The sequence below is a fragment of the Hippocampus zosterae genome, chromosome 9 (assembly GCF_025434085.1).
Source record: "Hippocampus zosterae strain Florida chromosome 9, ASM2543408v3, whole genome shotgun sequence".
NCBI lineage: Eukaryota > Metazoa > Chordata > Actinopteri > Syngnathiformes > Syngnathidae > Hippocampus > Hippocampus zosterae.
Window position 1 is genome coordinate 22,245,086 of NC_067459.1, and position 24,860 is coordinate 22,269,945.

The following is a 24,860-nucleotide window of genomic DNA, read 5'->3' on the forward strand; positions in this document are numbered from 1 at the left end:
TGATATATAATAGCCAGAGGTGCACATGCCTGCAGAAAATTTGGAATGGAATACAACCCGTCACTGCAAAAGTAGAGCAGAAAATAGTTTCTGGTACAGTCAAAATGCCCCTTTGTATATTCATTCATTCATTCATTATTATTATTCATTTTCCGAACTGCTTGATCCTCACTAGGGTCGCGGGGGGTGCTGGAGCCTATCCCAGCTGTCTCCGGGCAGTAGACGGGGGACACCCTGAATCGGTTGCCAGCCAATCGCAGGGCACACAGAGACGAACAACCATTCGCACTCACACTCACACCTAGGGACAATTTAGAGTGTTCAATCAGCCTGCCACGCATGTTTTTGGAATGTGGGAGGAAACCGGAGCACCCGGAGAAAACCCACGCAGGCCCGGGGAGAACATGCAAACTCCACACAGGGAGGCCGGAGCTGGAATCGAACCCGGTACCGGGCCGCCCTCCCCTTTGTATAGTACCTTTAAAAGTGTTGCACAATTAGCCACAATTTAGCACAGGGCCAGTCAATGGCGCTCTGTTTTTTTCCTTTTTTTAAAAAACCTTTATTGATGTTGCCATCAACAAATTGAGACTGGTGACATGTTTCCGGTCTTGCGCTGTTCTCTTACAGAGAAACACTCTTCGAGTAGACTAAAAGCAGGCGTCAGTATTCTTCAAACGTAATAGAAAGCATCAACATGAGCTTCGCATCGCTGGAAGCTCACAGCTCAAAAGTGTGTCATTTTTACCGTTTTCCGATCTAGGTCCGTTTTTTAATGAGATGCTAGTTCTGAATAGGCCTCCCAAACATGCTATTTTTGTTATAGTTCACAGTTGAATTATTGTTATTTTTTTTTTGCCAAGCCCTTCTTATGGTATCTAATGGAGGTTAAAAAAAAAAGCTCAAAAGTCATTTTTACCTTTTCCGATCTATGTCCGTTTTTTAATGAGATGCTAGTTCTGAATATGCCTCCCAAACATGCTATTTTTGTTATAGTTCACAGTTGTGGTTATTTTTATTTTTTTTGCCAAGCCCTTCTTATGGTATCTAATGGAAGTTTAAAAAAAAATGGCTAACGGGGGCCGAGATACACGCTGTTGTCCTCCCCCCAAGCACCAACAAGGTACGTTTGGATCAACGTTCAAACTTTTCAGTTTCAAGCTTTTTTTTATGCTACAAAAAAAATTACAGAACAATAATTTTGTACTGTGTGTTTGTAGGCCACGAAAAAAAGCAAAAATAGTACGTCGATATAACGGGCCATCCCGTATGGCAACATTTCCATTGGTTGTGCAGTTTATGCTTCATTTTTGACATCAGCACACACGTCTTGTGTGATTCACAGTGTTCTCCTGGCAATCGAATTTGACAGATGGCCGCTCGGGTTAAATTTCTGCTGTACAGTCACTGTAACGGCTCGCTCTGTGGAGTCATGAATAGCACAAGTGTCCACTGTGGCAGGTGGTGAGGTGTCTTCTACCTTGCAATAGCCAGAAACCTGCGGAGGGCTACGACACAAAGGGATGCTCTTGTGAGTGCAAAGGGAATATCCCGAGTCGCAGTTGTCGCCCTGCATGGATGGTGATTCTCGGCAGTTTTTTATCCAACTTTAAGTGACGCCCAAAAAAAATCACATCACACGTCCACCCTCAGCTAACTTCTTCTCATGCTGCGCCTAGGCTAATTGGAAAAGCTGTACAGAGAATAATATGATCTATTGAACAGCCTCAAATGGAAATGTGTTTAGTCAAAAGGCAGCCTCTCGCCACAGTAGTCGAGTATTTGAGTCGATGTACAGTAAACGTCTCACAGAATCGTGAAACTGCCAACAGCCGCGTTCCCATACATGTGCAATAGCTCCCTCGTGTGGTCGCTCAGGTAAAATGCAGCATACTGTCCTCGCATTCCCTTGGAACGGTCACCTTGTAACTATGACAAGTCAGTTTGTAATTGCAGCCATTGTTGTTGTCCCAATAATTTGAGCCTTTGACATGATAGCAGATGGCGAATTCCAGTAAAGCTCCTGGCAGCAAAATGAAAGGCGGCACCGGCAGACGGAATCGGAAGACGTCGGTCCCCGGAGAATCGCGTTCCCCTTCCGCCCCACTTGAGACCCAGGAGGCCGCCGTGTCCGTGGATGTTCTCCAGTTGGTAAAAGAGTAGTGCACTGTGACCTTTTTCTCATAGTCTAAATTAAGGACTTGTATGGTGCCCGCAATCCCCAGCTCGGAGCACACGACGTGCTCCAGACACACGCCTTGCGCGCGCACACGCGGCAGGAAGTCGGCTCGAGCGCCCAAGTTCTCCGGGAAACAGGGTTTAAAGTGAGGCAGCGACAGCTCCAGAGATTTCCCGAAGGCCCTCTCGGAGCTCATCAGTAGTCGGAACATGACATGTTGGGGTATCAGGGGTCGCTCTTGAACTTTAAACACTTTCACCTCCTCTAAATCCAGGCCCAGGGAGTCCACAAAGCGAACCTGCTGGCTCCTGAGCTCCCGCCTCCGTTCCGCCGGTGACGGAAGAGACCGAGCTCGTCTCCTCATGATAGTCTTGGTCGGCGGATCGGCGGTCACGCTGACATTTGAGTCCCGCTGTAGCGATGGAGGTCTCGGGCCCGGAGGACGGATCAAAACCGGCACCTTGGGGGCTTGCGCTTTGGGCTCGTAAATGCAGCGAAGATGAATGGTGGCGGCGCGAGGGACGGCCATCCAGCTCGGGCCGACCATCGCGGCGGAATTGTCGCGTCTCCGTTTCTCGCCGGCATCGTCCATCCTTGTTACGTGAATGAGCGGACATGGCAAGATAAGACAGCAAACGTTCACTTTGAGGTCATGGGATCGCACGAAGCCGCATTTCAATCACGGTCACAAACGCAAAGAAATGCACAACAGACCTTTTTTTTCCGCTTGATGCAGTGAAGGTAGCAAACGGCAGTCCCAATTCAGTCGGCAACAAAAATGTAACCCGATCCAGAAAAACAAGCGCGAGGCAAGAGCAGCTGATGATGTAGTTCCAACAAGAGACTCGGCGGAAACAACGGCGATAGATTGCAAAGTTTCAGCGCGGCCCCTCGCATTTAACTTGACACCTTTCCTGGGGATGGGAGGTGCTGTAGGGAGAATATTTATAGCGGATAGCGCCGGGCCGCCCCTTCCTTCTCTTGTATTACCTGCGGTGATTTCATCCCGTCTGGCAATGACTAAAGCCCGTATTTCATCTGGGGAAATAAGTCAGAAACCTCGTTTACATTAAAATTGTCAAGGTCCTCAGAATTTTGGTCTCTCAACCCAAAATATTAATAAACAATGACCAACATTTACAAATATTTTTGGACCTGTGATGGACCAGACCAGTCACTAATTCTTAACGAATGTATCTTTCAGTTGCTGCTTTTAGCAGTTGAATTCATTTCAGCGTGCAATGCAGCGGCAATTACATGCATTTAAAAAGCGAAACAGAACCTCCGCACCGGGGTTGCCACACATAGACGCACAATCAGGGGTTGAAGGGGGGGTCTCCGAGTGCTCACTTTTAAATGCGCTTTGTGCAGCGACTCCAGCGAGTCAGTTTAAGCTTCAGGTGTGAGGACTGTGCACCTCTCCCGGAATGAATTTAAAAGGATCGCAGAGTGTGGCTTCATTTGCTGGGAAAGAATCACTCCCACAACGGCGCAAACGCCCCTTCCTAACTGCGTCAGCTACGAAAATAACAAAAGAAGGAAACCTCCAGCCATGCGGGCTGTTCCCGATGAAAGCACAAAAGCATGTCAAGTCCAGTACAACTTTATTGTCCAAAATGAAATGAACAAGGACTGATGTGTAAGTTTTTTATCGCGTCTCATACATGCGGATTAAAATATTTGAAAATTGAAAAAAACTATCTATTGAAAACGCTAAAAGGTTTTTAATGGTCTCACTATGCCAACTTTTTTGTTAGACAGTATCCAAAAAGTCTCAAAACATCCGAAGTAACAAAAAAAAAAACAAAAAAAAAGGAGAAAAAAGAAAGGAGGCAGTTTCTCTAAATTCAGCCCCCTGACCATCCATCCATCCAGATCAAAAACTGTTCAACGATTGTATGACGGTGTGATAAAAGCTCCTTTTACCAATTGTCAGCCGACATACTGTCCATACACAGATATCCTTTCATCTGCGCGTTTTCCAATCTGCTTCTTTGTTTCAGGTTTTATGGGGAGCTGGAGCCTGCCCAAGCGGACTTTGGAGCAAAAGGTGGGCAACACCCACGGGTGACCGTGACAGCGGCAATTTGCGGTACGACAACCTGAGCAGGGAACTGATCTGTCACCGGTGTCGGCATTTTGGAAGTTAGCCCGCAAGGTTAAGGCCGCGCTCATGCCGCGGTCATGCTTGAGGCAAAATTCCCCCTTCCGGCACCAAAGGAATCTTCCCGGATGATCTGCCTGCAGGTGATGCCGTCGTTTGTGCTGGCTGGCCTCGGCATGGTGACGGCCGGCATTCTGCTGGACCAAGTGCAGGTCAGTGACACCCAATTTTGTAGCCATTTGTTGGCTATGGAATTGCAATATCATCGGTAGCTTGGATGGAACTTGAAAATATCATGAATACACTTCCATGGATGACACATTTTGATCAATAAGCATTTGCTGGGTAAGGTTTTTTTCATTGCGGACCCAAGATACCGGTCCAAAGATAGCCACTTGCTCACTTTGTGCCAAACGAATCCAAGTCTCGCTTCCATCTGTTTTGTCATCTGAAACAAACTCCTTGTTCGAGACAGCTAGCGGGCTTCAGCGAGCCGTGAACATCTGTCGCCGTGTTCTCTGCGTCGCTGTCTGTGACTTGTCTCTTTGACCAGCCGAGATTTGATTTGTGAGCTTCAGCTGTTTGGCGGTCGCGGCGACCTTGCGGGTGACCGCGCTCCGTGCAAACAAGGACAACTTACGCAGTCAAATATACACTTTGACACTCCGACAAAAGAGCCCGCCATCCTAAATGGAATAAAGATTACACCCGATAGACAAATAATTACGCGAGGAGGATTGTGAAGATATCAAATGACATTTTGAGTCCGATATCCATCACTCTATCCATTTGCTACGCCGTTTGTCCCGTGGTCCAAGACTTTGTGTAACTGTGCCACTCTTCTGCAGCCTCATTATTCCAATTACAGCTAGAAGCCAGACGGGGGCGCTGCAGAGAACATAGAACCACTCAGGCAATGTCCCATGTCCCAAAGTCAACATTTTAGCTGAGTCATATTGAGTGTGTGTATGTGAGAAATGTGTGTGTGTGTGTGTGTGTGTGTGTGTGGGAGGCGGGGGGTGGAGGGGGGGCACTGCGGGATTTCTCTCCCTCAGTTTACAAAAAAGGTCAACACTACTCAATAAAGTCATGGTACTTTTCAAAAGGTGAGCATACTGATGAACTAATTAACCCCCCCCCCCCTAGCGCCACCCCTCCGTCAGAGAGAAAGTCTGCTGCAGCACGTGTCAGGGACAGGTAGAGCACCTGCTGCTTGGAGATGCGTCACCCACCACCACCAAGCACGTTGAACAGCAGAGGAAGGAGGGGCTACGCAAAGAGTCACGGGTGGGGGGCGGCAGAACAGCAGCACCCTCTGAAAAACAATCGAGGCGACGAGGAATGCCGAGATAGAAGAGTGCTGTTCATCGTGAGCGCACAATCCGCAGCCTTGCTCCCCGCTACGGGTACATTCCGATTCTGCCTCTCTTCTTCCTTCATCGTGGACTTTGTGACTGACCTTTCCATCCCGAAGCACCTTTTCCTGTGATTTGCTCCCCCCCCCCTCCTTGATGAAACTGAGGAAGGTGCTTCAGCTTCCCCAAGAGAGGGAGCTGTGGACGGAAACGGAGGACAAGGGGCACATGAGGACTGAGAAGAAGCTCCTGGTCTTCTGGATGTCCTTGTCCCACCGGACATGGACCCTTTTTAGACCCCGTGACAGGCCAGGCTTCCAGCGCTCGGCCTCAGCCGCCCGGCTACTCAAAAGTGAAGCGTGAGGAGTGCCCGTGTATGTGTGTGTGAGAGAGAAAGTGTGTGTGTGTGTGTGTGTGTGTGGGGGGGGGGGGGTTAGTTTCAAGAAGATTTTCAGTCAAGACCCGAGCAGTCATGGCGATGACCCGTCCGGCGCTGGAGTTTTGTTTCCAGGGCATACGTTGAAGCGCTCGATAATAGCACCGATGTTAGCAAAATGGGCACCGGATATGAACGACAGCAAAAATAAAATAAAGAAATATCACCTCCACTTTCGTAAGTATATTACAGTGTGTATTTTTCATGACTTTTACTGAAGTAAATAAATTGAATGATTACGGTACTTTGAATTTTGCCAGAATCTTTAGCTAGATTCTTAACCGCTACTTAAGTACAGAGTTTGAGTACTTTTGCGACCTGCGTGCGTCATCGGAATTGAGAAAATCTCCACAGGATTGGCAGACTCCTCGCTAACCAAATTCATTTGCGTTTAGCCTACTGCAAAGGTTGTACAAGAACGCAGACTTTGGCTAATAATAGCAGATGAAGGTTTTCAGGCTGCTTAACCGATGATCCAAGTCACCTTGGAACTGACAAAGACACGATTCGCTCAATTTTCATCTAATAAAAAAAAAAAAAAGACATGCGATTTCTATTTTTTGCGACGTTTCTTTTCCAGCACTGGACGGTCTTTCAAGAGATCTCCGAGGTTTTTATCTTGGTTCCAGCCCTGGTGGGACTGAAAGGGAATCTGGAGATGACGTTGGCATCCAGACTGTCGACAGCAGTGAGCGCAAACACAATTCTACACACAGACACACAAAGAAAAATGTTGACATCCACAGTGCGTAGGATGTATTGTCTTGTAGAACAAATGTAACATGTCCCCAAATTTGCTTTGCAAAAATGCTTCCACGTACAGGCCAACACCGGGCAGCTGGAGGAACCTCAGCGGCAGTGGAGAACACTGTGCTGCAATTTGGCTCTCATCCAGGTGAGAAACGCTTCTCATGCCGATTCGACCGTGCTCAATATGTTCAAATAAGGCCGGTTATGGGTATCCATCTGTCCATTCCTTGTGGAAGTCAAAAATGATGATGCGCGGTACCTACATGATCTTTTAGAGGAGTCTCCTCTACAACGAAATCATGTAGGTTTCATTGTAGAGGAGTTTCACTGTATCACCCCATTCATCCCTGACCTCAATAGAAATACTTTCACCGCGCATCATCATTTTTGAGGAGTTTCCTCCTCTACAACGAAATCATGTAGGTTTCATTGTAGAGGAGTTTCACTGTCATAAAAATAGTGGAAAAAGGTAACACAATGTATTCTCATGAAGGTCCAGGCCACAGTGGTCGGTTTCCTGGCGGCTGTGGCAGCAGTGAGTCTCGGGGGCCTGACGAGAGGTCGAGTGGATGTTGTCCACGCCGCCATCCTGTGCGCCAGCAGCGTCACCGCAGCCTTCCTTGCGGCGCTGTCTCTAGGTCAGACAACCGGCGGAAGATGCAGACACATCCCAAAATAACCGCACGGTCATGATCTTGCAACACGAGCAGGCCTCGTGACGGTGGCCGTGATCATCGGCTCCAGGAGAGTGGGCGTCAACCCGGATAACGTAGCCACGCCCATCGCTGCCAGCCTGGGCGACGTCATCACTCTGTCGTTGCTCGCTGCGCTCAGCAGGTTTTTCCTCTGCTACAGAGGTGAGACTGCAATTAGGGGATGCGGGAATGTTGATGCAGGCGGCCCGGTAGTCCAGTGGTTAGCACGTCGACTTCACAGTGCAGAGGTACCGGGTTCGATTCCAGCTCCGGCCTCCCTGTGTGGAGTTTGCATGTTCTCCCCGGGCCTGCGTGGGTTTTCTCCGGGTGCTCCGGTTTCCTCCCACATTCCAAAAAAACGTGCGTGGCAGGCTGATTGAACACTCTAAATTGTCCCTCGGTGTGATTGTGAGCGTGTATGGTTGTTTGTCTCTGTGTGCCCTGCGATTGGCTGGCAACCGGTTCAGGGTGTCCCCCGCCTACTGCCCGAAGACAGCTGGGATAGGCTCCAGCACCCCCCGCGACCCTAGTGAGGATCAAGCGGCTCGGAAGATGAATGAATGAATTAATATAATATATTTAATATATAGGGGCGGCCCGGTAGTCCAGTGGCTAGCACGTCGGCTTCACAGTGCAGGGGTACCGGGTTCGATTCCAGCTCCAGCCTCCCTGTGTGGAGTTTGCATGTTCTCCCCGGGCCTGCGTGGGTTTTCTCCGGGTGCTCCGGTTTCCTCCCACATTCCAAAAAAACGTGCGTGGCAGGCTGATTGAACACTCTAAATTGTCCCTCGGTGTGATTGTGAGCGTGTATGGTTGTTTGTCTCTGTGTGCCCTGCGATTGGCTGGCAACCGATTCAGGGTGTTCCCCGCCTACTGCCCGAAGACAGCTGGGATAGGCTCCAGCACCCCCCGCGACCCAAGTGAGGATCAAGCGGTTCGGAAAATGGATGGATGGATGGAATGTTGACGCCTCGCTTCCCCAGAAAACTTTCCAGGGAAAATTCATGAGATTTGTTGTGCACTGGTTTTTGTTTGTTTATTTATAAAGAGAATGTGATATGAGATTTTTTGCTCTTAAAACATCCAGACACATGGTACCTGCCTGTTGTAGTGTGTGCCTTTTTCCTGCTCCTTGCGCCATTGTGGGTCCTCGTTGCCCGCCGGTCTCCACCCATCGCGGAAGTCCTGAAGTCAGGCTGGCAGCCCGTTATTTTGGCCATGTCACTCAGCAGGTGAATGGCCAATTTGACATTCTCTCCTTCTCGGACAAGATCGTGCCATTGGTTTGGTTCGTGTTGTGTGCAGTGTGGGTGGCCTGATTCTGGATAAGACCTTGAGCAATCCAAACTTCGAAGGAATGGCCGTGTTCACTCCGGTTATCAATGGTCAGTAGCGATTAATCGCTCCCGTGTGGAATTTGCATTCTCTCGCGGACGTGCATGCTGTATTTTTCTGGGTACTCTGTCTTCCTCCCATTTTCTTAAATCATGCATCCAAAGTTCATGAATGACTTGTGAATCGGAGCGTGAACGGCTGTTTGTTGATATGTGCACTGTGAATGAATGCCGGTCTGGTCCAACAAATACTTGAGACCAGTTTATACACCAGTTTCAAGCACCTTCGGGCACCTTCGAGCCAATTTCGGTGGTTGGGTAAGAAAGAACTGGTGCTAACCTGGGCACTGGCCCGGAACTAGCACAAGTGCGTTGGAAAAGGGCCATGTGAGTTCCAAGCCTGGATACGGGCTCTTCAGGTGTGGACTTGAGCACCTCTGGTGTAAGCCAGTGCTCTCTCGATGGCTAACACTGATATCGCTATATTTAGAGTTACATTTTTTCTTTTAATGTAGGTGTTGGAGGAAATCTGGTTGCCATTCAGGCCAGCAGGATGTCTACCTATCTTCACTATTGGAGCATTCCTGGAGCTCTACCATTCAAAATCACCACGGACTGTCCTGGACCCTTTGCTACTTTCTTTTCTTCAGGTGAAGAGAGGCAATTATACGTGCCGCTTGACTGACAAATGTGTTTGTGTGCGTTTGTCGTAGGATTGCACTTTGACCACTTTGTATAGGTAAGCGAAATCGAGTTACTTTTCTTCCTGAATCTGTTCAGATCTGAATTCCAAGTCAGCCAGAGTCCTAGCCATGCTGGTCGTCCCAGGTCACCTTCTTTTCCTCTACGTGATCCATCTTGCGCAGGCGGGGCACGCGGCCATGACGGTTGCCTTTGTGGTTTGTTACCTGTCTGCAGCGCTGCTTCAGGTGAGATTCTTTATACTGCTTCAGCGGAATTCTAGTTTCTGCTGAAATAGGAGTCAATAATACATTGACACTGTATTCCATATTGTAACACTTATGAATAAAAACGTGGCGTACCGCTAATGCTATGCTAGGTCACGTACAGTGTTAGCGTCACGTGCGGTGTTAGCGATATGTGAATAATCCAAATTAAATTGAAGAAGGGCATGAACAAACCAACAACTGCCGTATATTCAGACCTCGTTGAGTGTCGATCTCTCCTCATGTCATTTCGTTGTGACCAAGTTTCGTCTGATGCTTTGCTCTTTCAGACCATCTCGTATGATGCTTGCTGGTGTTCTTCCTTAGAACTGACAGATATTTTCCAAGCCACGGTGAATTTCCATAAACGTGACAAATTCTTCCCCCCATCGAGTTTTTAGTTCACGTCTGATAGGTGACGCAGTAATTCCATAAACCTGACAGATGTGCTGCCGAGACCCCATCCCCCCCCGCCCTCCCCCCACCGACATCTGACAGCAGACTCGAACAAATTGAGGATCTCCTGGCGAGAGTTCTTATCATCGATCGCTGCTGTCATTGACCAGGTGGTGATTCTTCTGCACGCCGCCAACCTGATGGTGAGGTGGCTGTGGCGAAGGGGCTTGGACCCAGACAACTTCTCCATCCCCTACCTGACAGCACTGGGTGACCTGCTGGGAACGGCTTTTCTGGCCCTAAGCTTCCGACTGATTCACCAGATCAGCTCTTGAGGGGTCGGGATTTGATCGACAGCATCGATCTACTGGGACCCGTACGATCATGCGGGACTTTCGAGTTAGTGAGCTACCTTCTGGGTGATGTAAGCCATCCTTCGGTAGGATGTGTTGAGTAATGCTCGCACTTTCTACTGGCCGGTTAATTACCGTATTTTCGGCACTAAAAGGCGCACCTAAAAGCCTTCCATTTTCTTAAAAGCTCACAGCGCGCTTTAAAACCCGATGCGCCTTGTGTATGGCCATTCCGGTAATATGTCGACCCCAAAATGGCTCCTTGCTAGAGACATGCGTACACCGCAGAGTTAAAATCTAAGACGATCGGTTTCACAGTTGAACACGGAAATAGAGCATAATAGAGCAGGGGCAAGAAAGTTCAACATTAACGAGTCAATGTTATAAGTGAACTGTGTCACTGCTTTCTTAAATAGGTTTTACTGACATCTGATCGTTCTCTTGGTGTTTCCTTGAGCGTAGCTCCATCTAGTGGATGCATTGTAGATTGCATGTTATAATGCAATAAATTAAAGTAATTATAAAATAGGCCAGGTCATTGAAGGTGCGCCTTATAACCCAGTGCGCCTTTTAGTGTGGAAAATACGATATGTGAGACAATATTTTAGTTGTCACGGAGGCCTTGGTATAGAGCTATTTAGGTCCGTAGACTCCGACACGCGACTCAAAGTACCGTAGCTTTGTAGATGCTGACCTTAAATTTCAAAGCTAATCTACTTACGGAAAAATAATGCTGTATAAGAGTCGATCGCAATAACCAACGCAAGTATAAATGTGTCTAGAAACAAATATCTCATTAGTATAAATGACGGTCTACTTCACAACAAGACATTTACCGGATGGAAGGGAAAATGGAGCATTTTACAATACAATACATATTTATTGATATCGCGCTTTCACAACAACTTGGGCAGTAACAAAGCGCTTCACAGAACTATTTTGCCGTTGACTGTCAGTGGGGAGGTCAGACTTGAAGAGTTGGTTTGGTCTTGCTCGTCTCAGAGTTACTGCCTCAACTTTAATACGAATCCAAAATCCGTGGAATACACAACGTGTTTATTGTGGAAGGTGGCGAAACGCTCGCAAAATAAGGTTATTGCGCACTCGTTTCCGTAGTTGCTCGCTCAATTCGTAGCCTGACATAGTTGCGTATACCGAAAACAATTGAGTTTGACGTGAAAAGAAGAATATGAGACAAGAAGAATCAACATTTCCACTTTTGGTTGCGGGCGTTTACTGTTTTCCATAGAATAGCATTGGTAAAGGAACACCGGATTTTCAGTTCAAAACAAAAGTATCTGAAAGGTCATGGGGGGGGGGGGGGGGCGTCAGGATGGCTCAGTGGTAGAGTGGTTGTCTCTCCACAGTCACTCACAGGTTCCACAATATCAACTCGCATAAAATATTGGTCAGTTCTTTTAAACAGCACAACAAATGTCGATGCAAGTACCTGGAAAGAAAAGATCAACTGCAAAGCTCGTAGTCATTTTTCGATGACAAACCCAAATGGTTTCAGACTATTGTGTCAATAAAGGGATTGTTTTGAGCGTACACACACTTCTTTGAACTGTTTGCTCAAAGCTGATGCACGTCTGTGTGATGTATTTAAAAAAACAAACGTTTTTTTTATTTTTTAGGTTTGTGTTTAGAATTGTATTTAAATATTAGGATTGTCATGCTCTACTGTTGCGGTCATACATCATCCAATAAATTGTGTTGCTTGGGTGACATTTATTTGAGAATGATCCATCCATCCATCTTCTACCGCTTATCCGGGGCCGGGTCGCGGGGGCAACAGCTTTAGCAGGGAAGCCGAGACTTCCCTCTCCCTAGCTACTTCTTCCAGCTCTCCCCGGGGGATCCCGAGGCGTTCCCAGGCCAGCTGGGTGACATAGTCTCTCCAGCGTGTCCTGGGTCTTCCTCGGGGTCTCTTCCCGGTGGGACATGCCCGGAACACCTCACCAGGGAGGCGTTCAGGAGGCATCCGAATCAGATGCCCAAGCCACCTCATCTGGCTCCTCTCGATGTGGAGGAGAAGCGGCTCGACTCGGAGCCCCTCCCGGATGACCGAGCTTCTCACCTTATCTCTAAGGGAGAGCCCGGACACCCTGCGGAGAAAATTTCGGCCGCTTGTATCCGGGATTTGAGAATGATGCCAAGAATTTTTTTGGGGGCTGATATGATGCAATTCAGTCAAAAAAAAAATAGCACAATAAATTAAAAAAAAATTTTTCGAACAACATTCGAAAATGAAACACAGGCACAATTATTTTCTCTGGGGGATTGACCGTCAAAAAGGCACGTATGAAACATTCCAAATGCCATCGTAAACATTCATTGTGCTATTGCGATGTCACCTCACCCCTCTCCAAAAGACAAATCACATTTGTTGGGGGGGGGGGGGGGGGGGGAAACACGTCAAATCGGAAACGAAATTGCTCACACAATCACAGACGAGTACTCGCTTGATCACTCTTTACAGTCCAATGTGAATTAGTCGCGAGTTTCACCTTGGGTTGAACTCGGCTGCTCCCACAATGCAACGGTTCGCCAAACAAAAGTACGTACACACTTGGTCGGCGATCGTACGCTTTATTGGCCTCTGGCTCGTCACAACTTGAGGTACGCCGGCACGGAGTAGTTAAATAAGAGGAAGTCCATGCGGAAGAGGTTATACAGCTTCTTCTGATAGAAGGGGCTGATGTTGAGGAAAAGCTGCGCCGCCACCTCTCCCGTAGTCCTGGCGCTCTTGGACGAGGCAGGAAATCGAACCCGATCCTCCACGCCGGCCAGCCGTAGCACGTAGCTGGAGTCCTGCTCCAGCGTCTCGTATTTGCCCACCACGTCGTAGTGGATGAGGCAGGGGTGGCACAGCGAGTGCACCCGCTCCCAGTGCTCGTTGAAGGGTTCCTCCATCTGGGTGGCCGGGTCCACCAGGTAATACACAAACTCATCGAAGGAGACGTCGTGGCCGTTCTCCAGAGCGTCCGGCTGCGGGTTGGCCCTGTGCCGGCGTACGATCTTGGTGCCGTATCGTTTGTGGAAAGCCGTGTTGTAGCTCCGCGTGAATTTGTTGCGGTAAGCGGACACCAGCCGCTCGAACGGCTCGCGTACGAACACAAACTTCAAGTAGGAGCGCAAGCGCTGGTTGATCTGGGAAGCCGAGTACTCGGACAAGGTGCGCAGGTTTCCCGGGACGTGGGCCTCGTTCGCCGGTATCTCCAGCGGGTCTCGGCGGGATCCGGCCGCGCCGGTCAGGACCATGAGTACTCGCTTCCAGTTGGTGCAGGCCACTTTGGGTACGTAGCAGTACAGCAAACCGTGCTGGTCATCCACGATGACGTGCTTAAGGTCTTCCGGGATAAGGACGCGACGCTTTCGGGTGTAGGAGCGGCAGGCTTCCTCTAAAAACTCCCGTCGGCCTTGATGGATGGCCTGTACTGCTGACTCGGCCTACAAAAGGGGGCGGGGCGGAGAAAAACATTTTCTTTAGAAAAAACTGTAACCTTTCAGTGAGCGAACGAACACTCTAGTAGGAGTTATTTGGGATCTCGGCAAAAGATCGTAATCTTAGTAGACCAAAAACACGCTAAGCAAGAGCACGCGCAATCTGTTAGCGTGAAACGTGCAATTCTGCAGCCGGTATTTTGATATTGGAGTAAAGCGGGCGAGTGCCTGTGCTGCAACATGTAAAACAGGCATGTCCAAAGTCCGGCCCGGGGGCCAAATCCGGCCCGCGGTCGAATTTCATCCGGCCCTCGGCCCCTGTCATAAAATCAGTGCCGTCCGGCCCGCAGGTTGGGCGCAATGGAACACGTGTTGCATTGACTGAGGTCTCGTAGACTGGTGAGTGATGTTTCATAGAGTACTGCTTCCCTCTAGTGGCTAAATGAGTAATAGCATTCACTAAATGAGTAATAGCATTCAGACACTAGAGGGCATCACTCACGAGTTAACAAGACATCACTCCGTGTTTATATTGACTGATATGTCATATTTCAAAGGATCCTTGCAGTTGTGGATATGTGTATTGCTTGTTCCTTTCCCTGTTGTTCGAGTCAAAGATTTTGTGACTATTGAAAAGTCATGGTGATACATTTTATGTTTCAAACCGTTAAAATAACATTCATAGTGTCGTAACGCGCCGCTCTCAAAAGTACAACTTGTCCTTGGTGTGACACAAACAACCGATTTACTTCTTTCATTTGCTTTTAGCCTGCTGGACTGCCATGCCAAGATCTGCGCACATCTCACTTCTTTTGTTTCCAAAAGAGTCCAAAAGTAGAGTCATTTGATTTAAATCATTTAATGGTTTGTTTGGAAGCATCTTTTTCTTGACGTTATCTCCAAATGCCTAAGTCAAATCAAGTCAAGAGTATTTCTCGAGCACTTTCAAACAGCCATCGCCGCATACAAAGTGCTGTACATGGAGCAATTTAACATACACAATAAAGAGTAAGACGAATCGGTAAGAAAGGCGGTAGAAAGCACCAAGCAGCAAAATCAAGAACAAATCTAAGTCATGCCGAGTCGAACGATGTCAACACTTGGGAATCCTCCAATTTTTCATGACACTGTGAGTGTCATGCATGCCTTCCTGGGAAGATACATTGATTCCCCGAGTTTAATGTGTTCATTGAAAAGTTGTGAATAAGTTCATATTTGATCATATATCAATTCGATGTTATGGCCCATTCCTAGTGCAAAGGATTTTTTTTTTGGGAGTAGTAAAACATTAAATTTAATGTTCGTTCAACTGGTGTTTTAGCCTGTGATTGGTGTTCTGTATGTATATGTAGAACATCCCAGAATCGCGTACACCCACTTAAAAAATCATAAAAAATCCCCACTACACTGCTTTCGCCCTTTGAGCGCACTCGCACGTTTGCCTTTTATTGGAACAAAAGGATGCTGTCTGTCCAGCCGCACGTAGTCAAGTGTCGCGAGAGCGCAGCACAATAAGGTCATTTCAAATGAAATTGGCAGCATGACACTGAATATGCCAATGAAAGATAAATCTCACCGCCCGTGCCTTCTATACTATGCATCTAAAAGTCCCAAGTCAGCTTTTTTTTTTCTTTCCTTTGCATTTAAATCCCACAGGAAAGCCGCCGAGTTCTTCTTTCTCTGCAACTTGACACTGCCAAGTCAAACACATCAATAAATGTCACCGAGCTAATTCAGCAAAGATGTTTGAGCCTCTTTTTTTTTTTTTTCCGAAACAAAAGTATAAATGTGTCAGTGACTGGCATGAAAAATACAACCGAGACTAAACTCGACATTGAGAGCCTTTTTACATAAACATGCACGACTCAGATTCAAAAGCACGGGTTCTTATACAACCACACTCACGCTTATATTTAAGAAAAAAAAAAGAGATGAACATACTGTACATTTTAATATTTGTTTAACCAGCACACTAAGCATATGGGAGGGGCTAAAAACTGTTTTAAAAAACTGTTTGGCGAGATGATATTTAGAAATGCACATAAGTCAAGTCAAGTCAAGAGTATTTCTCGAGCACTTTCAAACAGCCATCGCTGCATACAAAGTGCTGTACATGGAGCGATTTAACATACACAATAAACAGTAAGACAAATCGGTAATAAAGGCGGTAGAAAGCACCAAGCAGTAAAATCAAGAACAAATCTAAGTCATGCTGAGTCGAACGCCAAAAAATACAAGTGAGTCTTTAATACTCATAATTAAAGGTAAAGTACCGTAAGACAAATCAATTGTATAGACATGATCAATACTGAATGGAATTGATAAATGCTGCATGATTTTCACTGGTAGCAATGATGCCGACCGTTCTCAGTACCGGGCCCAATTGTAGCTACTGAGGAGCCCAATAAAATTGTGGCAATAAATCATGGGAGTTGCTGAAATGGAAGTATGGCTCGTTTCCTAATACAGAGTGGAAGGGGGTGGAGGGAGGTGGGGGGTGGGGGGGGGGGGTTGGTTCGAAAGATTTCTGTTGTGTTCATTGCATCTGAGAGGACACTTGAGTCCTGAGCGACTGGCCCCACTGAGCGAGCACTGGATGTTCTGGGCGGGAAATGCTGAAACTTAGCGGAGGAATCTGAATCTCCCTCAAGAGCTGCGTGCTCTCAAGCAAACGCATCAGCGGAAACAGCGGGACGGATATTTAACGCGGGATTCACACTGTGAAGGCAAATGTTTCTGGGATTCATTAAAAAAAAAAAAATTAAAAAAGGAAGGAAGATAAGCAGGCACATGCGTAGACTTTTAATGCTAACACCTCAATACATTTCACTTTAAAATATATTAAACAACTTTGATGAGGCAATTATTTGAAACGTAATCCCTTTTTTTTTTTATTTACTCGACACATTAGGCGATTGGAATTGCTGATAGCGTGGAAGCCACTGAAATCACGTATCTCACGAGAACGCTCTCTCCGTGTTATGCCGTGTATGAAAAGCCAAGCGTTTTTTTTAGCGGCTGCGATGGAGCCCGCGAAGTGACACTTACCTGGTCACCGCCATAAAGTGTCTGCAGGGGACTCCTCCTGGGCTTCTGCCCATCGCTTCTTTCCCCAAGTTGCTCCGAGGCTGAGGCTGGGATGGAAACAAAGTACCAGTCATTAAAATATGCCATAGGAACCAAAATGGAAAAAACATGTGGAGCGAAAGCATCAGGTAGATCCACGTGAGGAAAATATGCCGATCAAGTTAAATTAGGATGTGGCTTTTCGCAACACTGGTAGTGTAACAATAGAAAAAAAAAAAGACTTCCCATTTAAAGTCTATAGCTCACACCATATATGAATTATGTGGGATTAGAGACAGCAAAAAAAATAATAAAATATGGAAAAAAAACCATCCGTTTTTTCCCCCATATTTTATATATGAAAAAATAAAACATATTTCAGAGCGGGATGGAAAATTGACTTTGATTTTGTTTACAACAACCAAAAAAAAAAAAAAATCATATCTCAATGGAGAGGTATTGGTAGCTAGGCAGGTGGCGGAGGCGTTTGTGTCGAGAAATGTACATGAGAGGTCACGCGGGTCAAATTTCTGGCTTGGATTTGCTGGCTTTGGCACAATCTGCCTTTGCTTCTTTGCTTTCGCTATTTGAACCAGGCGGAAGATGAGAATGTCGGACTTGCCCCAGCAAATTATGAGACGGGGGAGGGTGCAGGTATGTTGTAACATAAACACCATCATGTTTTTATTGATAGACATGGAAAAACAATATAGTTTTTTTTTTGGGCTGCAATTTCTATTAGATTTTTTTTTTGAAGTCGAAGAAAAACACACCATTGCCAAAACTGTAATGGTGAGCGCACAAAAAACAAAATTATACCTGGTAGAGCTCCCTTCTAGGGAAATCTGCAAGATGAAAACAGGCCAAAGCAATTTCCAGAAGTGTAATCCCAACTATTAATGTTCAACTGAAATTTGGACTGAGGGAAAAGGACGGATACATTTAAACGGGGGCTCTTTCCCTTTGAAAATGAGCACAGGGGTGGCTTGGATGCAGAGAACAAAAAAAAAAACAAAGAAAAAAACTACAGTACTCGCAGTAGCTTGAGGCTATTTTTTGAGCTCTTATTTTGAAGTGAAAGGGATACTTTAGGATGACCTACTTGGGGGGGGGGGGGGGGGGGGGGAACAATCCACTGCTGACAGCTAACTGGAAAGAATAAGTTGCCTCATGAGTTATGAACTCATTCATACTTGCGTTCAATCAAAAGAGATGCACTTTTTTTTCCCCTATAAAACAAGATTCAGTGCAGTCAGCACAAGCTCCAGGAGGGCAAATCGGTTTTAAATGCCCCCTGAGCTGTCAAACTCATGCAATACGAAATTGTATCCCTTTCCACAATGGAAAGAACTGGTGAAAGGTTTACATTTGAATTAGTTGAATTACCGTAGCGTCCTCAGCAAGCTCTGCCTGATAACATTCATTCATTCATTCATTCATCTTCCGAGCCGCTTGATCCTCACCAGGGTCGCGGGGGGTGCTGGAGCCTATCCCAGCTGTCTCCGGGCAGTAGGCAGGGGACACCCTGAATCGGTTGCCAGCCAATTGCAGGGCACACAGAGACAAACAACCATTCGCAACCACACTCACACCTAGTGACAATTTAGAGCGTCCAATCAGCCTGCTAGCATGTTTTTGGAATGTGGGAGGAAACCGGAGCACCCGGAGAAAACCCACGCAGGCCCGGGGAGAACATGCAAACTCCACACAGGGAGGCCGGAGCTGGAATCGAACCCGGTACCTCTGCACTGTGAAGCCGACGTGCTAACCACTGGACTACCGGGCCGCCCTGCCTGATAACAATTCTGATGATATGAATCGGGTGTGTTGGAAGAGGGAGGCATCTCAAACAGGCGGGATAGGGACAGGGCTCACGCCGGAACCGGACTTGGGTACCACTGCCTGAGCACCTTAACACTGGCACTGCTATCTCCTTTTTTTTTATGGGCGGGGGGGGGGGGGGGGTGGATTTTCATTTTTCCAATTTTTGGGCGTGGAATGCATTTCCCCAAGACTGCAGTATATCTGCCGTTTCTGAAATCCCCCAACCCATCCCACCCACCGTTGCACTGAGATTCACCCAAAGAGCATTGCAAGGAAGGCGCATTCGTATTGGTTCGAGTCTTGTCAAGACCCAAACGCGCAAAGGCCTTTCCCTCTGCATTCCTCTCGACCTTTTCAGAAACAGGAACTTTGGCAATGCAAAATACATAGAAGAGGATGTGTGTTAGTCCCTTCTCAGTCATAAACGGACCTCTGTTTTGTTTTTTTTTGGGGGGGGGTGGTGGTCCCACCGGGAGAAGCCCCCCCTCTCCCTCACCTCTCCATGGCCGTTCCTGCCAAAACGCTTAACTGAGAGAGACACTGTACAAGGGAAAGTCTGCTCATTTTAGCCACAAATGTGTGTGTTTTAAGGGTGTGAGTGCGAAGGCCGAGCATGTGGCGCGTGTGTCCCGATGTGTAGAAGATTGTATGCAGATGTAACATTCCAAACCATTTGCATGCATATGCAACATGTCATCTCTTGCAAATGTTTGGGGGGCATTTATGGGAAAGTAAACGTATTTTTAAAATTTTAACTTCCTTGTCCTCCAGGCAAGGAATGTGTGAAGTGAGTATATGGCAGGCACACCGGTAATATACTCGGAACCACGGGTTATATTTTCTTCCAAGGTTACTGATGACATATTAATTCATCAGAATTTTATTTTCTCATCACCTTCCGCACCACGGACTATTTACTCTTTAATCTTGGCGAAAATGTCAAAATCGGTGCAACCACATCTGGTCTCCCAAAAAGATATGTTCCATATCTCCAAGTCTCATATTCTGTCAAATGAAAGTATAATTTCGCTTGTCAGTGTAAAATCTGATTTGCTGCTTAAACGCGTTTAATGGAATTTCAAAGATCAAGACAGGCAGTTGATTTGAATCTGTAACTGTTCTCTGGCAGCTTTAGTCGAAGTGAGACTAAATTTGCTTTCCAGATGATGCCAAAAGTGAACAAAAGGAAGGTTTGATGAATGGAAATAAAATGCTTATGTTGGACATGTACGCCCATTTCATTCATTCATTCATTCATCTTCCGAGCCGCTTTATCCACACTAGGGTCGCGGGGGGTGCTGGAGCCTATCCCAGCTGTCTCCAGGCAGTAGGCGGGGGACACCCTGAATCGGTTGCCAGCCAATCGCAGGGCACACAGAAACGAACAACCATTCGCACTCACACTCACACCTAGGTACAATTTAGAGTGTTCAATCAGCCTGCCATGCATGTTTTTGGAATGTGGGAGGAAACCGGAGCACCCGGAGAAAACCCACGCAGGCCCGGGGAGAACATGCAAACTCCACACAGGGAGGCCGAAGCTGGAATCGAACCCGGTACCTCTGCACTGTGAAGCCCACGTGCTAACCACTGGACTACCGGGCCTATATATATATGTATATATATGTATATATATATATTCATTCATTCATTCATTCATCTTCCAAGCCGCTTGATCCTCACTAGGGTCGCGGGGGGTGCTGGTGCCCATCCCAGCCGTCTCCGGGCAGTAGGCGGGGGACACCCTGAATCGGTTGCCAGCCAATCGCAGGGCACACAGAGACGAACAACCATTTGCACTCACACTCACACCTAGGGACAATTTAGAGTGTTCAATCAGCCCGCCACACATGTTTTTGGAATGTGGGAGGAAACCGGAGCACCCGGAGAAAACCCACGCAGGCCCGGGGAGAACATGCAAACTCCACACATGGAGGCCGGAGCTGGAATCGAACCCGGCACCTCTGCACTGTGAAGCTGACGTGCTAACCACTGGACTACCGGGCCGCCCGCCCATTTCATTCTTAGGTAATTATTTAATTTGACTTACATTTTTTGTTTTGTTTTTGACGCTCAGCAAAAACAAACAAACAAACACACACGCACGCAAAAAAGATCTTAGTCTGTCTATGTGTGGCCCGGTACCAATAAGGGTCTCGGCCCGTTACCGGCCCGTGGACCGATGGTTGGAGACCAGTGACATAAAGACCCTTTCATTTTTGAATACAACTGTCATAAAAAAACATTCAAGCTTTCAAACGAAATGACTTTTAGATTAGATATAGTTACTGACTTCATTGGCACACTACAAAATTGAATGCATGAGCTTCCACTCGCCACACACATTAAAAAAAAAAAAAAAAGAGTACTTCATAAGCGCAGCAACCTATTTTGGGATGAGGCTGACAGCATGGTATGCTCTTGCGCACCACATGAGGCAGGATCTGTCACAACTGTACACATAACTCTCGCCCCATGTTAAACTTTGCACATTTTCAGCACAAACTCCCTGCCCACATCCCTCCAACCAGCATGGGATACATACGTCTTTTTTTATGAGGGGTTTGGGGAGCGGGGGGAATGTATATTGCAAGGTATGTCTGAATGAGGCCATTGTGCGTGGCCAAAGGACCTGGAAAAGGTTGGGTTCAGGCAAATCTCGCAACCTGCCAGCTGGAACTTCTTTTAGCATTTACCCGCCCAGCTGAGGAAACAGTCATCATTCCGCTAGGCAGTTTGCAAATAAAATGGTTCCTCGCCTCATATCTGCGTGTTACATCGTATTTCTAGGCCATAAACGTGTTTGGATGGTTCTACGTTGGATTTGGTTTAGTGGAGGTAGTGTAAAACCCAAGCGTGGGTGCCCATGAGCCAAACGAGCAGCAGTAACGTCAGCCCAACTCGGGAACGACCTCTAAGCGGTGTTGGGCGTGCCCTTCGGGCTACGAACGGTTCCCAGTCAACAGCCGGCAATTGGGGTCTGCAGGTACCCGGGTTGCTGCGGCTTTAGGAGCCGCTTTGGGAGCCAGTTGGAGGTTGCTCAACAGCAACAGCCGCAGCAGCGACGTCAATGATTCCAAATGAAAAGCATGAACGCAGCTGTCTTGCGTCTCGAAAAAGGGCTCTCTGGGGCGCTTTGGTAACGTTGACGCAAAATAGCATCTGTGCATCATTTTTGGTGTGTGTGTGTGTGTGTGTGTAAAGATCAGCATTAGCAGTGTGTAGCTTCACAAAAGTTTTCAGAAATTGTGATTCCTGTGACACACCGGGTTACAACCAGAACGACAGGAAAATATACAAAGTCCAAGTGGCCTATTGCACAACACGGCCTCTTCATTCAGATACACCGAGTTCAAGTCCGAGCATGGTTTTGAGGGGTTGTTGCCTCACAGGGGAGGGGGGGGGGGGTCTTTAGGTTCAATTCCACCTTGGATCACCCTGAAAACTCAACTTTAGGGCTTATTTGGGTTTTTCTTTGTCTACCCCAAACCACTTTGTGGCTTTTCTCCAGTTACGAAAACTCCCCCCCCCCCCCAGCCATTTTCTCAGAGAATAAATTTCACAGTATTGCATAATATATACAGTATGTGACATATAAATAAAATACAGAAGTATATGCTGCTCCTTTTCAGGAAGACAGCCTGGGTTTGATTCCCCGGCCAATTCCCCTAATATGGAGCCATTGTCGGTTCCAAGCCAGGATAAATAAATCAATAAACTTTAACAGGGTGGCCGGAGTGCTGGAGCTGTCATTGGGTGAGAGGCGGGGTACACCCCGAGTTGGTCCCCACTTGCTAGCCAATCACAGGGCACAAATAGAGAAAACAGCCATGACAATTCAGAGTGTTCATATCATCAACCGTGTGTGTGTGTGTGGGGGGGGGGGGGTGTTATGTGGGAGGAAACGAGAGCACTCGAAGAAAACCCACACAAGCACGATGATGAGATGCCAAGACCACAAAGGAGTGCCAGAGCCCAGATTTGAACCCACGGGCTCAGAACTGTGGAGCAGATGTGCAAAGTAGTCAGTCACCCACCTTGCCACTTTGTTTCATGAGTTGATTTTTTTTTATTCTAGTTAATATTCGTAATTTCCGTGTTAATTATTACTTTTGTCAGTTATTCTTATGACCACTGTGTGTTTTTCTTTTAGTAACACAAGGATACCAATAATCTTGTCCACGTGTGTATACGGATTACATACATACATGTGTGTGTACATATACATATATACATACATAAAGGATGTTTAAGCATATATACAATGACATGACAACCATACATACTGTGTAGACTATCAAAACATACACATAAAGTGTATGTATATGTATTACTGTACATATATAAACTGTGTACATAAATGCCAACATTTCACACATATTTTAGAGAGAGAGAGATGCCCTTGTTCTACTCACCTGGTTTTAGATTGCTGTTGAAATAGAAAATGACCATCAAGAAGCATCCTAGACTCAAAGCAAAAAGCATTCGAATGATTTTCGATTTCCTCATCCTGAGTCCTCGGGAGGAGACCGAGTTGACGACCAATCCCAGCCGGCGTTCATGCAAAAAGGTGTTTTTGTTCGGACGGGCTGTCTGTCTACTTGATCACGGACATCGATCCGTCTTTCTGACCTTTGCTGCTTTTGGCTTGCAGTACATCTTCGCGTTTGCAGGAGATTAAGACGCGGGATCGGAAGAGCAGGTTACTCCGGTACCAAAGACAGTCCGAGTAAAAGGCTTCAACGAGTGTCAAAGAAGGCGAGGCATTTTATTCAAAGGTGCATTGGACGCCCGGGTGGCTTCAGTTCTTTCCAAAGGGTCCGTGCCCAGTTAACCCTTCCCTCCCCAGGGCGGATACAGCTGTGGAACCTTTCCAAGTAAAACGCTCACATCGCCATTTAGTCCGGTCACAGCGTGACATGGTTTGGAAACGCAGAACTCATTTCTGATTTGAGAAGCTACGGTGAGTTCTTGTCAACACCGTTTGGATATTACATTTTATTGCCAATTCGGGACTAGAGCGACTGCCTGATAAAATGGTAATGTCGGGTTTTCTTTTCCTGTGTATGAAGCAATTAAACCATTTGGGCTGTTTCCACAAGACGCTACCGTGCGCCTTTATTTTGAAACTGATACGTTGAACAATTTTGTTTTCCGGTGACAACTGTAACTACATGCACACAGGATACACATTTGCGTATCAGTTCGACTTCAACGTTTTGAATATATATACAGTACATACACACATATATAAATATATATACAGTACATACACACATATATAAATATATATATATATATATATCCTGTTAATATTACCCTGTCCTGATTTGGGTGTACCCGAGTTTTACCAAGGCAACGTGGTCCTGCGATGCCACCTTGTGGCGTTAATTATGGACGTTAATTTGGTGAGAACGGCAAGGGTGTATATCTTGAGAAAACCAATTTGTCGTTATAGCCAATCTAAACTGCAACTGTCCCGGTAAATTTAGTGCAAAGGTTATTTGTAGATGTAGAAAACAAGTGTCACAGTTGCAGCAAGTGAAACTTGGGAGTTGTTGAAAATAAATGGGTAGTTGTAGCAGAAATTAAGTTGTAATTGTGGCATGACTAACTTGGAGTTGTAGAAAAGATGAAACCCTTGGTCCAAATGACTGAATTTGACTGGTCAAAACATTCAACTGAAATTGATTGGTTTTGAACCACCTAACGGGTACGAATAACTTATTTTTGCACCATATTTTTGTTGAAGCCCCCAATCGATGGAAAAAAAACAAAAACAAAGCGGAGAATGGTCGAGTCATGTTTACCTCATACTAAACATGTCACGTTAGGTTATGCAAGAGTGGCACTCCCCAGTGACTCAAGAGTGCTAGTGATAAGGAGTGTGGGCTAAACAGCAAGTCAGAGTGAAACAAGGATTGCTCTGAACTGCAGTCTTGATTACACAATTGAGTGTCAGTCAGCAGGTTCG

The 24,860-nt window shown here is 46.6% G+C and overlaps 3 protein-coding genes across 8 annotated transcripts; 1 reads left to right on the forward strand and 2 right to left on the reverse strand.

Annotated features, from left to right (window-relative positions):
* Positions 1-7: 7 nt before the first annotated feature.
* On the reverse strand, positions 8-2,882 carry ppp1r3db (protein phosphatase 1, regulatory subunit 3Db). The gene has a single exon (XM_052077018.1). It carries the CDS (start codon positions 2,769-2,771, stop codon positions 1,875-1,877), a length of 897 nt encoding a protein of 298 aa, XP_051932978.1. The 5' UTR covers positions 2,772-2,882; the 3' UTR covers positions 8-1,874.
* Positions 2,883-3,489: 607 nt separating this feature from the next.
* On the forward strand, positions 3,490-12,291 carry LOC127608090 (solute carrier family 41 member 1-like). Of its 6 annotated transcripts, XM_052076998.1 has the most exons (11): positions 3,490-4,495; positions 6,655-6,819; positions 6,898-6,969; positions 7,318-7,462; positions 7,535-7,681; positions 8,607-8,751; positions 8,825-8,904; positions 9,369-9,503; positions 9,634-9,681; positions 9,772-9,782; positions 10,367-12,291. In XM_052076998.1, the coding sequence occupies exons 1-11, from the start codon at positions 4,364-4,366 to the stop codon at positions 10,529-10,531; spliced, it is 1,245 nt and encodes a 414-aa protein (XP_051932958.1). In that variant the 5' UTR covers positions 3,490-4,363; the 3' UTR covers positions 10,532-12,291. The 6 variants fall into 6 exon arrangements, with proteins under 6 accessions (XP_051932958.1, XP_051932956.1, XP_051932955.1 ...); XM_052076996.1 differs by having other exon boundaries at positions 3,492-4,495; positions 8,631-8,751; positions 9,634-9,782; XM_052076995.1 differs by having other exon boundaries at positions 4,078-4,495; positions 9,634-9,782.
* An 863-nt stretch (positions 12,292-13,154) lies between these two features.
* LOC127608099 (carbohydrate sulfotransferase 11-like) lies at positions 13,155-23,952 on the reverse strand. Its single transcript, XM_052077012.1, has 3 exons — positions 23,302-23,952; positions 17,045-17,130; positions 13,155-14,002 (listed from the first exon to the last, which is right to left on the reverse strand). Exons 1-3 carry the CDS (start codon positions 23,393-23,395, stop codon positions 13,160-13,162), a joined length of 1,023 nt encoding a protein of 340 aa, XP_051932972.1. The 5' UTR covers positions 23,396-23,952; the 3' UTR covers positions 13,155-13,159.
* Positions 23,953-24,860: the final 908 nt, after the last annotated feature.